Source organism: Aquarana catesbeiana, linkage group LG12 (genome assembly GCF_042186555.1).
Source record: "Aquarana catesbeiana isolate 2022-GZ linkage group LG12, ASM4218655v1, whole genome shotgun sequence".
In the NCBI taxonomy this organism is placed as follows: Eukaryota; Metazoa; Chordata; class Amphibia; order Anura; family Ranidae; genus Aquarana; species Aquarana catesbeiana.
In genome coordinates, this window is record NC_133335.1 from 11,392,406 (window position 1) to 11,406,422 (window position 14,017).

Consider the following 14,017-nt stretch of genomic DNA (forward strand, 5'->3'; position numbering starts at 1 on the left):
TTTAAAAAATTTTTTGCACACTTTGGCTTGTTTACATTTTCCTCTCCTGCAGGGAGATACAATATATCTTCCTCCTTCGTTTAGACTTCTTACTTAGTGTTTTTTTTTAGCCCCATTGGATATCATCCTAGGAAAGATCAGGTATAGAGGGAATCGAATGTATTGATTTTTTGTATTTTGTTCTGTATATAGTACATTGGAATTAAATGTTAAGCTATGGAAAGGATTGTTCATTTAAGTTTTTTGTCCTTGTTTAAAAGAAAGAAATAGAGAAAAATAAAGAAATTAAAAAAAAAGAAGAGGAAGTAAACACGGGGGCGGGCTCAAAGTGACTGATCACTGTGATACCCAATTAGAGGCTGTCACAGTGATCAGGTGAAATCGGGAGTTTCCGGGTCCCGATTGTTAGTACCGTGAGGCTGCATATATATGTGTGTGTGTGCAGTCGGCAGGAAGGGGTTAAAGGGACATTTACTAAAAGTCTATTCAAGTGTAAATTTTTAACCCAAAGTGGTTGTAAAGCTCTGAAAATGAAAAAATGAGCAAAGCGCATCCTCCTAGTACAGTATGTCCTTGCTTCAATCCACAGCATCTAGTGTGGTTTCCTATCTGCTCTCTCTTTACTCTGCTGTCTGCAAGAGTCACTTTTCACAGGTTAGGCAGACCGCACGGAATTCTGGGGTGGGGGGGGTAGCCTTGACCCCCCCTCCAACACACAGCAGGTGATTGACAGCCTCAGCTGTTCATGTTTCCCTATGAGACTGTGTAGAGGGGGGTGTGTCTATTCCCTCCACTCAGGTCTCAGATTACACTCAGCTTCCTGCTCTGTGCTGTACTGTGTGTGACATCAGATCCCTGCCCCCCCTGCTTTCTAGAGCTCAGAAATGCTGTGTAAAATGTGTGCTTTAGGAGGGTGTAGAGAAGAGAGGGCTGCAGATAAACAGATACACCTTTTGCAGGGAGATTTGTTTCATCCCTGTGTATCGCCTGAGGCTGTTCACTTCACTGGGTACATGCTTTACAACTACTTTAACCAGCCGCCGTCATTATACTGCGGCAGGTCTGCTCGTTCCCAAAAAACACTGTAGCTGTACGTCGGCCGTTTAAACAGTTATAGCAGACGTGCACACGCGCCCACTGCACGGCGTGGGGGGGGGGGGCAGATGCACTCGGCCAGCGGCCGCGATGTCTGCCGGCCACCCACGATCGCTCCACAGAGAGGCAGAACGGGGATCTGTCAATGTAAACAAAGCGATCCCCGTTCTGACAGGGGAGGAGAGAGAGAGCGATCGTCTGTTCCTAGTGATCAGAGAGCGAATGTTATCTATGTGCTAATATTATCACGTAGAGGTGGGGCCAGTGGCAGAATTACAGGCTCTGGCAGATGGCGTCACCTTATGCCGCCATATAGCACATCATGGCATAGGTGTGCACCCCCAGACACACACGCCTTTCTCTGCAGCCTCAGTTGCACAGGGCAGTGAATGAATGGGAAGTGCTGAGCGGCTTCCTGTTCATTCACAAACTTGAAGCACAGTAGACACAACTTACTATGCTTCTATTATGATTGAACACAGTGAGGTGAGCGGAGAGCTGGTGACTGGCACAGCTCTCTGCTCTGCCCCCCCTCCTTGCTCACTGGAGCGCTGGGCTGTGTAGAGGGGGGGGGGGGGGAGTGGAGCGGCTCAGCTACCGGTCTAGGTGCGTGGGAGGATCCCGACCCATATGGTCATGCTCTTTCCTGAACCTGGACCGACTGTGACGCCAGCCAAGAGCGGGCTTCAGCCCACTGTCTGCTGTAAATGGGTCACAGGAGTGCAGAATGAACTGCACTGCTGTGATCCACAGAAGTACTGCCAAACCAGCTTTCCCCGTACTTCTCCTTTAACCACTTCCTGACCGCCTAACATACTTGTACCGTGGCAGGTCGGCTCTATTGCGGGAAATTACATACCTGTATGTCATTTCGTACAATATACACTTGGTGGGGGGGAGGCGTGATTGTGCACTGATTGGACAGAGGGGGATTACATAGAGATCTATGTAAACAAGGCAGATCACTGTTCTGACAGGGATGAACATTGAGATCTATGTAAACAAGGCAGATCACTGTTCTGACAGGGATGAACACAGAGATCTATGTAAACAAGGCAGATCACCGTTCTGACAGGGATGAACATTAAGATCTATGTAAACAAGGCAGATCACCGTTCTGACAGGGATGAACATAGAGATCTATGTAAACAAGGCAGATCATTGTTCTGACAGGGATGAACATGGAGATTTTGTGTTCCTGCAGGAGCACCGATCTCTGCCTTCACCCAGTCAGAACACCCCCCCCTCCCCACAGTTAGCAAGCACCAGCTAGGCACACAGTTAACCCTTTGATCACCCCATGATGTTAACCCCTTCCCCACCAGTGTCATTAGTACAGTGACAGTGCATATTTTTAGCACTAATCTCTGTAAGTGTCAGTTCACACAGGGGTGGCTTCAAAGTTGCCCCCGACTCTCCTCCGACTCCGTAGCCGCCCCGTACAGCGCGACTTGCAAAACGACTTCTGTGTAGAAGTCAATGCGAGCCGCTCCGAAGTCGCCCCCAAAGTAGTACAGGAATCTTTTTCTATGTCGGAAGCGACTTGAGTCACTCCTATTAGAACGTTCCATTGCAGTGCATGGAGCGCGACTTGTCAGGCAGCTAAGTCGCCAGTCAGGTCACCCCCTGTATGAACCGGCACTAATAATGTCACTGGTTCACAAAAAAGTGTCAGTTTGGTGTCTGATCTGTCCGCCACAATGCCGCTGATCGCCGCCATTACTAATAAAAAAAAATATAAATACCATAAAACTATCCCATAGTTTGTAGACATGATAACTTTTGCGCAAACCAATCAATATACGCTTATTGGGATTTTTTTTTTTACCAAAAATATGTAGCAGAATACATATTGGTCTAAATTGATAAAGAAATTCTATTTTTTACATTTTTTTTATTGGATATGTTTTTTTTATGTTTATGTTCTTATGTTTTTTGTTTATCTACTTGCTGACCAGCTGCCGTCATTATACTGTGGCAGGTTGGCACGGCTGCATAAATCGCCGTAGGTGTACGTCGGGCGGTTTGCGAGTAATAGGGGGGCGCGACGCCGGAACCGATGCGCGTGGTCGGCGGCCGTGATATCCACCTGTAACCCGCGGTCGCTCCTCAGAGAGCCAAAATGGGGATTTGTCAATATAAACAGACAGATCCCCGTTCTGTCAGGGGAGTAGAGAGAGAACATCTGTTCCTAGTGATCAGGAAGAGCGATCTCCCTCCAGTCAGTACACTGCCCCCCACAGTTAGAATTACTCCCTAGGGAACACTTAACCCCTTGATCGCCCCCTAGTGTTAACCCCTTCCCTGCCAGTGATATTTATACAGTAATCAGTGGCTATTTTTAGCTCTGTTCGCTTTATACTGTACATGTCACTGGTCCCAAAAATAGTGTCAAAAGTGTCCGTCTGTCCGCCTGCAATGTCGCAGTCCCGCTAAAAATCATAGATCGCCACCATTACTTGTATTAATAAAAAAAAATAATAATAAAAATGCCATAAATCTATCCCCTATTTTGTAGACGCTAAAACTTTTGCGCAAACCAATCAATATACGCTTATTGCAATTTTTTTTACCAAAGATATGTAGAATAATACATATTGGTCTAAACTGAGGAAGAATTTTTTTTTGATATTTGTTATAGCAAAACGTAAAAAATATTGTTTTTTTTTTCAAAATTGTCAGTATTTTTTTTGTTTATAGAGCAAAAATTTAAAACCGCAGAGGTGATCAAATACCACCAAAAGAAATCTCTATTCAAAGGGGAAAAAAAAGGATGTTGATTGGGTACAATGTCACACGGCCGCACAATTGTCAGTTAAAGCGACGCAGTGCCGTATCGCAAAAAATGGCCCAGTCATGAAGGGGGTAAATCCTTCTGGGGCTGAAGTGGGTAAAGTGCAAAAACTGCAGAGGTAATCAAATACCACAAAAAAGAAAGCTCTATTCGTAGGAAAAAAAAGGACATCAATAGGGGTTAACAGAGGACAAAATTACTGTAAAATTAGACTCGGGAAACTTAACATTAATAAATCACCGTGATCGGATGGCTTGCACCCGAGGGTACTTGGGGAACTCAGTCAAGTGGTTGCCAGACCATTGTTCCTAATTTTTACTGACAGTCTACTGACTGGAATGGTGCCAGGTGATTGGAGAAAAGCCAATGTAGCTCCAATATTTAAAAAGGGCCCAAAATACATCCCTGGGAATTACAGACCAGTTAGCCTAACATCAATAGTATGTAAACTCTTGGAGGGGATGATAAGGGACTATATACAAGATTTTAGTAATGAGAACGATATCATTAGCAGTAATCAGCATGGATTTATGAAGAATCGTTCTTGCCAAACCAATCTACTAACCTTCTATGAGGAGGTGAGTTGCCATCTAGATAAAGGAAGGCCTGTAGACGTGGTGAATCTGGATTTTACAAAAGCATTTGACACGGTTCCCCATAAACGTTTACTGTACAAAATAAGGTCCGTTGGCATGGACCATAGGGTGAGTACATGGATTGAAAACTGGCTACAAGGGCGAGTTCAGAGGGTGGTGATAAATGGGGAGTACTCAGAATGGTCAGGGGTGGGTAGTGGGGTCCCCCAGGGTTCTGTGCTGGGGCCAATCCTATTTAATTTGTTCATAAACGATCTGGAGGATGGGATAAACAGTTCAATCTCTGTATTTACAGACAATACAAAGCTAAGCAGGGCAATAACTTCTCCGCAGGACGTGGAAACCTTGCAAAAAGATCTGAACAAATTAATGGGGTGGGCAACTACATGGCAAATGAGGTTTAATGTAGAAAAATGTAAAATAATGCATTTGGGTGGCAAAAATATGAATGCGATCTATACACTGGGGGAGAACCTCTGGGGGAATCTAGGATGGAAAAGGACCTGGGGGTCCCAGTAGATGATAGGCTCAGCAATGGCATGCAATGCCAAGCTGCTGCTAATAAAGCAAACAGAATATTGGCATTAAAAAGGGGATCAATTCCAGAGATAAAACGATAATTCTCCGGCTCTACAAGACTCTGGTCCGGCCGCACCTGGAGTATGCTGTCCAGTTCTGGGCACCAGTCCTCAGGAAGGATGTACTGGAAATGGGCGAGTACAAAGAAGGGCAACAAAGCTAATAAAGGGTCTGGAGGATCTTAGTTTTGAGGAAAGGTTGCGAGCACTGAACTTATTCTCTCTGGAGAAGAGACGCTTGAGAGGGGATATGATTTCAATTTACAAATACCATATTGGTGACCCCACAATAGGGAGAAAACTTTTTCGTGGAAGGGAGTTTAACAAGACACGTGGCCACTCATTAAAGTTAGAAGAAAAGAGGTTTAACCTTAAACTACGTAGAGGGTTTTTTACTGAAAGAGCGGCAAGGATGTGGAATTCCCTTCCACAGGCGGTGGTCTCAGCGGGGAGCATTGATAGATTCAAGAAACTATTAGATAAGCACCTGAATGACTGCAACATACAGGGATATACAATGTAATACTGACATATAATCACACACATGGGTTGGACTTGATGGACTTGTGTCTTTTCTCAACCTCACCTACTATGTAACTATGTAAGCTGCAATATAATAAATGTTGGCTTTTGGGTTTATTAATAGGAATGCCCATCTCCTGGCATTAGCTTTCCATGGTGCTGAAACTTTGTATACGGTTGTATGAATCTGGGGTGTAAACAGTAATAAATGTAACCTATAGGGGATCCTCTCCAAAATTATGACTCGGATGTTTTCTTTTGCAGATCTATCAGAGGTGTTGGTTAGTATTTAAGAAAGCATCTAGCAAAGGGCCGAAGCGTCTGGAGAAGTTTTCTGATGAGCGAGCCGCGTATTTTCGATGTTATCATAAGGTGAGGGTTACATTTTATGCAGAAAATGTGCTCTTCTGTTTTATACTTCTTATTTTACTGGGTACACAACAGGGGGCCACTTAAGGCTTAAAAGGGAACTCTGGCCAAAACGTTTTTTTTTTGCTAGTTTTGGATAAAGGGTTAGAACTAGACATGTGCAATTCGTTTAGTGCCGAAATTCGTTTTTTAACTAATTTCGACAAATTCGTTAATTCCGAATTAATGAAAATCCGCTTAATGATTTTTTTCTGAATATTCATAACTTGAATATTCGTAAATTCGGAAAGTCAAATATTCGAAAATTCCTAAATTCCAATATTCGTAAATTTGAATATTCGAAAACCTGTTGAATGATTTTTTTTTTTTTAATATTCGTAAATTCGTAAATTCGAATATTCGTAAATTTGAATATTTGGAAAGTCGAATATTTAGAAATTCGACTATTCGGAAAGTCAAATATTCGAAAATTCCTAAATTCGAATATTCGTGAATTCGTAAATTTGAATATTCGAAAATGCGGAAATCCGAAAACCCGAAAATCTGAAATTATAACTAACTATTAAATTTTAGGTATTGTAATTTCCTTTCATAACGTAACAAATACAAATTTATCCGAAGTTACGAATTATCCGAAATAACGAATGCCGTATTTAAAACGAATGGAACGTAACAAATATATAATAATAAATAACAATAATAATAATAATAATGATAATAACGAACCAATTTTTTGGCAGTGCACATGTCTAGTTAGAACCCATCTCCAGTTTTTGGTACAGCATTGAAATGATTGGGCTGCCTTTACGTAACACACAACAACCTGCAAAGTACCGCACATGAACATGCTTATGTTACCTCTCTGCTACAGATTGAAAGGTGTGTAGGGGGCCTAATACACATATCAGCCATAACATGATGACCACTCACCATAACCTCTCAAGGCATGGGCTCCACTAGACCTCTGGTATGCTGTGATATCTGGCACCAAGCCGTCAGTAGCAGCTCCTTCAAGTCCTGTAAGTTGTGAGTTGGGGCCTTTTGGCTAAGATCAAGTGTAGTATCTGTTCTTATCAGTTTCCAGAGGAGGCGCTGTGTCACTCTCGTTGGGGAGGGCCGGCAAATCCAATGGTGTCATAGTACCTGGAAAGGCGATACTCAGCAGGGACTACGCCGAGTTGCCCGAAAGTATACTGGGGACCGGCCAATGGTTGAGTCTGAGCCGTCTGGAAGGGTGCTCCTGGTAGGGATGGGTGCTGCATTTTGGTCTGGCTGAAGGGTCCGGTCCCTGGCCTTCTGGCCTGGATTGTGGTGGCTCTAGCTGCCGACAGTTATTTGGGTAGGAGAACGCTTACTCCCCTTTGGCAGGGGGGGAGTGGCTAGTATCCATTTACCCAAATGTGAAACTGGAAGGGGTGATGGGAGTGACGGTGGAGCCTTCGGGGCAAGGGCTCTCACCTAGCTTCCTGAACCTCATGCCTTTTCTGTCTGCGGTGGGGGCTGTCGTGGTCTGGGCTGTGGGCCAGGGTAGGTCTTGAAAGCCTATGAAGTAGTGCCCCTGGAGTGGCAGTCCAGGGGTGCCTTAAGATCACTGTGAGTGGGAGTCACTTTGATTTTGGGCACCATGGTCACTGCACCATAACACAGCTTTTTTTGCACCTGCCTCTTGGGCCGGGCCTTTTGGCTAGGACCAGAGGAATTTTTTATTCCTGGCCGGAGGGCCTGGTCATTGTGTTACACAATGGCCACTTCTTTTCACTCTCCTCTCCACTATCCCTTCCCCACTTTTTTATTTCTTTTTTGATTGAAATCCTGTGTTGTCACGTCTTGTTTTACACGTTTGTCCCACTGTGTGTTGTGATGAGTAGGGATGCGGGTCCTCGGGCCAGCCCTGAAAGTCTTGGGAAGGGGTGGACATGGCCGTTTGGCTTAGTTCGCCCTCTCTCATGGGGTCTCCCTTCGGGGGAGCCCCACCTAGTACTTGGGTGGGTCCTGTCTCGGCAGGCCCTCCAGAGAACGGGGTCTGTCTGGTTTCAGCCAGATGGACCATTGTAAGTACCTTTGTCCCCGCAGGAGCCTAACGCCCCGGGGGATCAGGGAATTGGCACGTCTTGTGTACCCGTGGCACTTTTTTGTGAACACTCCTTATGTGTGTGCACATTTTTTATGCACCGGGTGAAGTTTTTTGGGGTGTGTTTTGCACGCCATAGGCTTTCAAAAAAAAAAAAAAGTTGTGAGTTGGGGCCTCTATGGATCCAACTTGTTTTTCCAGCACATCCCACAGATGCTCGATTTGGATTGAGATCTGGAGAACTTGGAGACCAGGTCAACACTTCAAACTCGTTGTGTTCCTCAAACCATTCTTAAATTTATCAGACCAGGCCACCTTCTTCCATTGCTCCGTGGTCTAGTTTTGATGCTCAATGTAGGCACTTTTGGCTGTGGACACAGGTCAGCATGGAAACCCTGATTGCTCTACGGCTACACAGCCCCATACACCACAACCTGCGATGCTCTGTGTGTTCTGACATCTTTCTATCAGGACCAGTATTCACGTTTTCAGCAATTTGAGGTACAGTAGCTCTTCTATTGGATTGGACTTTATGGGCCAGCCTTCTCTTCCCACCTCCATCAGTGAGCCTGGGCTGCCCATGACTCTTGTCGCCGGTGTTCTGTCAAAACAGCCAACTCGTTGAAATCTTCAACAACATCACTTCCGGTGACTCTCCAGCATCAGTAATTGGACATTGCGACGAGTGGGCTGTTTTGACACAACCCCGGCAGCGTATACACTCCAGTACACTCCATACACTCCAGTAGAGGATATAATGAGTGAACATTGTTAGTCCGCCCTCTAGTAACCAACAACATGGCCACCTCCAAGGTGGCAACAACTTCTTTCCTTGCCGTTGATAGCCGCCGTTCTATCAAAACAGCCAAGTCGTCGCATCCCGGAGTGTATACGCTGCTGGTGTTGTGTCAAAACAGCCAACATGTAAAGGCCACGGACATCAACATCTGGAGGGTATATACTCATACTCAATTGACTGCTGAGAGTTCGTCGGGGGGAGCTCTGGTGTTTTTCGACCTGGAAAAGGCATTTGACCCCATTGATTGGAGGTACATGACAATTGTATTACAACGCATGGGGTTCGGCCCCACGTTCCTTAAATGGATATCGCTGCTGTATGATCATCCAGTGGCTGCCTCAATGGTGGAGTGTCGGACGTCTTTCCAGTGTCCAAAGGTACCAGACAGGGGGCTATTTGCACTGGTTACGGAACCTCTGGCAATTGCGTTGCGCTCATCTCCCCAGATTCAGGGGATCAGTGCAGGAACTCTGACTGAAACGACAGCCCTTTATGCAGAGGATCTGGTACTATTTGTTCAAGACACGGGACCTTCCCTACATGCTTCACTGTCGCTCCTGGGCAAGTTTAACTCAAGGTTAACTGGACCAAATCTAAAATACTTCCTTTACGTTCCCACCCCATGCTTGGGCAAGCAGACCCCAATAACCCCCTACAGTGGGTCACACAAATTAAATATTTGGGGCTCATAATAACCAACTTGGTGACTGACTTCATAGGCCTCAACGTCTCCCCGCTGCTTGCTATTTTAAAAAGGATATTACACACTTGGAAAAAACTCCCTTTGTCGCTCATCAGGAAGATAAATTTAATCAAGATGAAAACTTTGCCCTTATTCTTGTACATCCTAAGAAACTCCCTAGTGTGGATCCCCAAATCAGTTTTTGGGGCCTAGCAGTGCCTAACTTTTATAAATATAAATATTTCCTTGCTGGCCAATTGACAGTGGCTCACCGCTGGCTAACTACCCCCACTGATGATGTCTCGGTATCCCTGGAAGCTGCCTGTGTAGGATCATATGAGACGCTATCCCTCTTGGTGTACAGAGGATTAAAGTCTCCATGCTCACTCACCTCTTCCATGTACTCAGTTATTAAGGCATGGTCTGTGGCCCAGGGATTTAGACCTTCTAGTCCTGGCAGGTTTTCCCCCAATCTACCTTTATGGAGAAACCCAAATTTAACGCATTGTTTTGATTACTTAGACCCGGTAGTTTGGACTAAATATGGTATTGGGACCCTACACCATATAATATTAAATGGCACACTGATGACCTTCGATGCCCTGAAAGAGCGCTATGGCCTACCAAACTCACACTTCTTTAGATATATTCAATTGCGACATGCTTTTTGCTCTCAATTTGGCAGAGACCCTCTTGACCTTGAACCTAGTGACCTAGAATTACTAATATGCAGTGACTCCCTGTCTAAACCAGTCTCCAGTTTATACAAAGACCTTTTTCCAGAAACGGTCCTATTGAAAGAGACTTGCAGGCTAGCCTGGGAGGAAGTGGCTCCTGGTTTGGATAGAGATGGATGATTGGGGCGGTATTTGGGGGGCCCCATTTCAATGTCTAGTTTCTACTAGAGATTGCCTGATCCTATACAGATTTTTGCATAGAATCTATCTTACCCCAGCTAGGTTAGCTAGGATGTTTGGGAGCCAACACTGTCTATGCTGGAGTCCTTGTAAACTTCATGCACATTTTTTGGGACTGTCCACATATCAAGCCATACTGGCAAGACATTGCAAAGCGTATCCAGTCGGTCACATCCATCTCAGTCCCCCTTTCGGTTCAAGTATGCCTGTTCAGCTTGGTTGAGCATTTGGCTACCACTAGGGCAATACAAACTCTTCTCACTCTCCTGTTGTTCTACGCCAAGAAACTGATTATCCTGTCATGGAAGAGATCTACTACCCCGACTTTGGCTTCTTGGAAGTCCCTGGTTAACAAAGCAGTCCCTTTTTTATAAGGCTACTTATTTGAGTAGGGGGGTTGAGGCCAAATTTGACAAGCTATGGGGGGGGGGGGCTGCATGGTATCCATGGACACGGTTTCAGATTGAATCCTTAGGTAGCTTGGTAGGTGGTCCTTGTTATGGATACATGGACAGGAGGATTGTGTTCCTGAGGTGGTGGGAGGTTGTGACCTGAATGCATTATAAAGTTATGATTTACTGAGTGTTTTATGGTCCTTACTTCTCCCAATGAGGTGGAGGGTGGGGGGGTTTGGGAAATGTAATACATGCATCATCTTATCTGGTTAAGGAGGGTGTCATCGAATCAGTGGAATATATATATCTGCCTACTTCTGGATATTTTGTCTGGGCAAATGTTGAACGGTTGTTTTTTTTTTTTTTATTCTTTTTTTTTAAGATTGGTTACAATTTTCAATGTGACCGGTTGTTGGTTTCCGTGATATGCGGTTTAATGTTGTATGTATATACTATAAATCTCAATAAAAAGTAACAAACAAAAAAAAAAAAAAACAGCCAACTTGTAATGTCCAATTACTGATGCTGGAGGGTCACCGGAAGTGATGCGTTTGGAGATTTCAACGAGTCGGCTCTTTTGAAAGAACACCGGTTCTCCTTCCTTGGACCACTTTTGGTCGGTCCTGACCCCCTGTAGACCAGGAACATCCCACAAGAGCTGAAGTTTTGGAGCTGCTCTGACCCAGTCGTCTAGACATTACAATTTGGCCCTTGTCAAAGTTGCTCAAATCCTTGTACAGCAGAGCTCAGATAGGGGAGGGAGAAGCAGCACAAGGACCAAATCAGCTATGATGTAGTTATTATGTGGTAATAAAAGAATTGCTGATAGGAAAGAGGAGATTATCAGTGTGCTGCTTCTCTTTCACTGTCCCATCCCAGGCTGGGGGAGGGTGAAAAGCTTTAGGTGTGTGTGTCCCCCCCCCCCCACCTCTCGCCCGAGGAACAATCTGACAATGCAGCCGGTCTGGTTCACAGAGGCGATCAAAGAGTAGATCAGCTTTGATTGCCTCATAGGCCTTGGAGGACCAGAGCGACGTCATGACATCACTCCTGGTCCAGGGTGGATGTAAACAAATTTTTTTTGTTTAAAGCAAAAGATCAAAAAAAATTTCTACTTACAGTACAGTACAGATGTCTCCATCAGATTTTTTTTAGCCTTCAACCTTCAGCCTTTACAACCACTTGAAGCTTCAGTTGGGCTCCTTATGGATCCTGAACAAGTGTGCAGATCAGATAGAGATCATTTCTTTGGGTCAGTGATTTAGAAAGTTTTTAAAGAAGTACAGGGAAAGCTCATTTGGCTGTACTTCTCCCGTGGATCACAGGAGTGCAGTTCATTCTGCACTCCTGTGACCCGTTTTCAACAGACAGCGGGGCTGAAGCCCCGTTGTCGGCTGACGTCACAGAGCTGGTCCAGAGCTCGAGCAAGATTGCAACAATGAAGTCGGGATCTGTCCACATGCCTGGACCAGCACCTGCCTCAGCAGTGGCGGCTGGTGCTCAAAATTTTTTGGGGGGCGCAAACAAATTGAAAAATTTTGAAAAAAAACCCCAGATCCAAGCACCTGATTAGCTGAGAGGTGGTTTAGTGTTAGGAAAGCGAGTGACCGGTGAGCACCCAGCATGGCGTTCGCAGGTCACCTTTTTTGATGCCTATTAGAGCCTACGGCTCTAATCCGGTGCTTCAAAAACACCCCCCACCGCTGTAATTCAGGTGCCTGGCGCTCGAAAAGGGGCCGGGAGTCTGAATAGGGGGTGGCAGCGGCGGCCATAGACAGAATCATGCAATGCATGAATCTATCTATTGGTGCCAGTGGGGTGGCTGTAGAGAGGGGGCAGCCCTGTGCGAACCGCTGAGAGCCTGACCTGGCTGCTCCCACCCCCTGCACAGCCCAGCGCTCCAGTAAGCTGGGGGGGGGGGCAGAGAGCCGACGACTGACAGTCTCCAGCTCTCTACTCACGGAGCTGTGAGGACCGAGCGATTGGCGATGTTTGATCGCTCAGTTCTCAGTGTTAGAGCCGGCGGGGGACAGATGCAGCATCGGACCGATACTGCATCCACCTAGGTAAGTATGATTCATAAATAAAAAAACAATCCCATACTTCTCTTTTAGGCTTCAGATTTTAGCATGCAAGCCTGGGTGTATTTTAAGGAGTGCACAGCCGGGGCAGAACACATTTCTTTCCGCTGAAGTTCCTGTTATAATTCATAAACGGATGGCATGATCATAAACCACGGTCATACATTAAGTAGCTCACATTTAGAGCTATTGGCACACTAGTGACAGCTCGCCAGCAACAGCAGGACTGTATAGGGCAGAGAAATACACGCTTGTGCTGCTCCATCGCTGGCCACATGAGCGTGGCATCGATCTTAGACTGGCAAGTGACATTCTGAAGCGTTCCCTCCAGTAAGGTAGTGATAGATTTCTCACCCGGCCTGTGAGGGAGCAAAGCATTTCTCTTTTAGACAGTAGGGAAGCAACGCATGGAAACAGATTTTCCTCTCCTGCTTGAGATCCCGGCAAGCAGGGCTGCTGATAAGGCAGTACAGCCAGCCCTCCTGTACAGGGGGCCCAGGCACCATCAGTTCGATTGGGGGGGCCCGGGCACCTGCTGAGCAGGATTGACTGCTGTACAGCCTTTTTGCCAACTCCCCCTGCAGCTCTGCCAGCTTCTCCTCCTTTTCCTCCTTCAGCTGCAATGCAGCGGGATTGGTATCTGCATCCTCAGCCCCCCTGCTGTCCGGCCCCCCCTTCTGTGTGGTCTCTTGCCCTGCAGCATTGCCAGCTTCCTTCCTCTCCTCTGCCGCCTGAAGCTGCTGAGGGCACACTGGTGGATGTTTCAGGATGGAGAGGGAGTGTGCACCGTAAATATGTCCTATTTACCAACCTCTTCCTTTCCTGAATTGACACAGTGAGCGTTCGGCACCGATCACTCATTGTGTCCATTCATCACTGAGGCATAGTCAATTGTGTTTACTATGCTTCAGTTTGTGAATGAATAGGGAGCCTCCCAGCCATTCGCTGTGGCTGCAACCCAAAATACACAATCTAGTCTGGTGTACTTGCTGCTACCTACCTACATCCATGGACCTTCATCACAAGGTGAATGAGGGTGTGTATGGGTGTATGTGCAGCTGCAGGAAACCGGGGTAGACAACGTTTTTTTTTTAAATAGTTTTTATGGTTGGTGGAGG

General features: G+C 45.8%; 1 protein-coding gene across 2 annotated transcripts in view; it reads left to right on the forward strand.

Annotated features, from left to right (window-relative positions):
• DOK5 (docking protein 5) overlaps positions 1-14,017 on the forward strand; it is a 472,815-nt gene that overhangs the window by 71,657 nt on the left and 387,141 nt on the right. For both annotated transcript variants that reach the window (XM_073607241.1, XM_073607240.1), the window contains exon 2: positions 5,850-5,957. In XM_073607241.1, the coding sequence (XP_073463342.1) occupies positions 5,850-5,957 (108 nt within the window). The remainder of the gene's footprint in view (positions 1-5,849; positions 5,958-14,017) is intronic.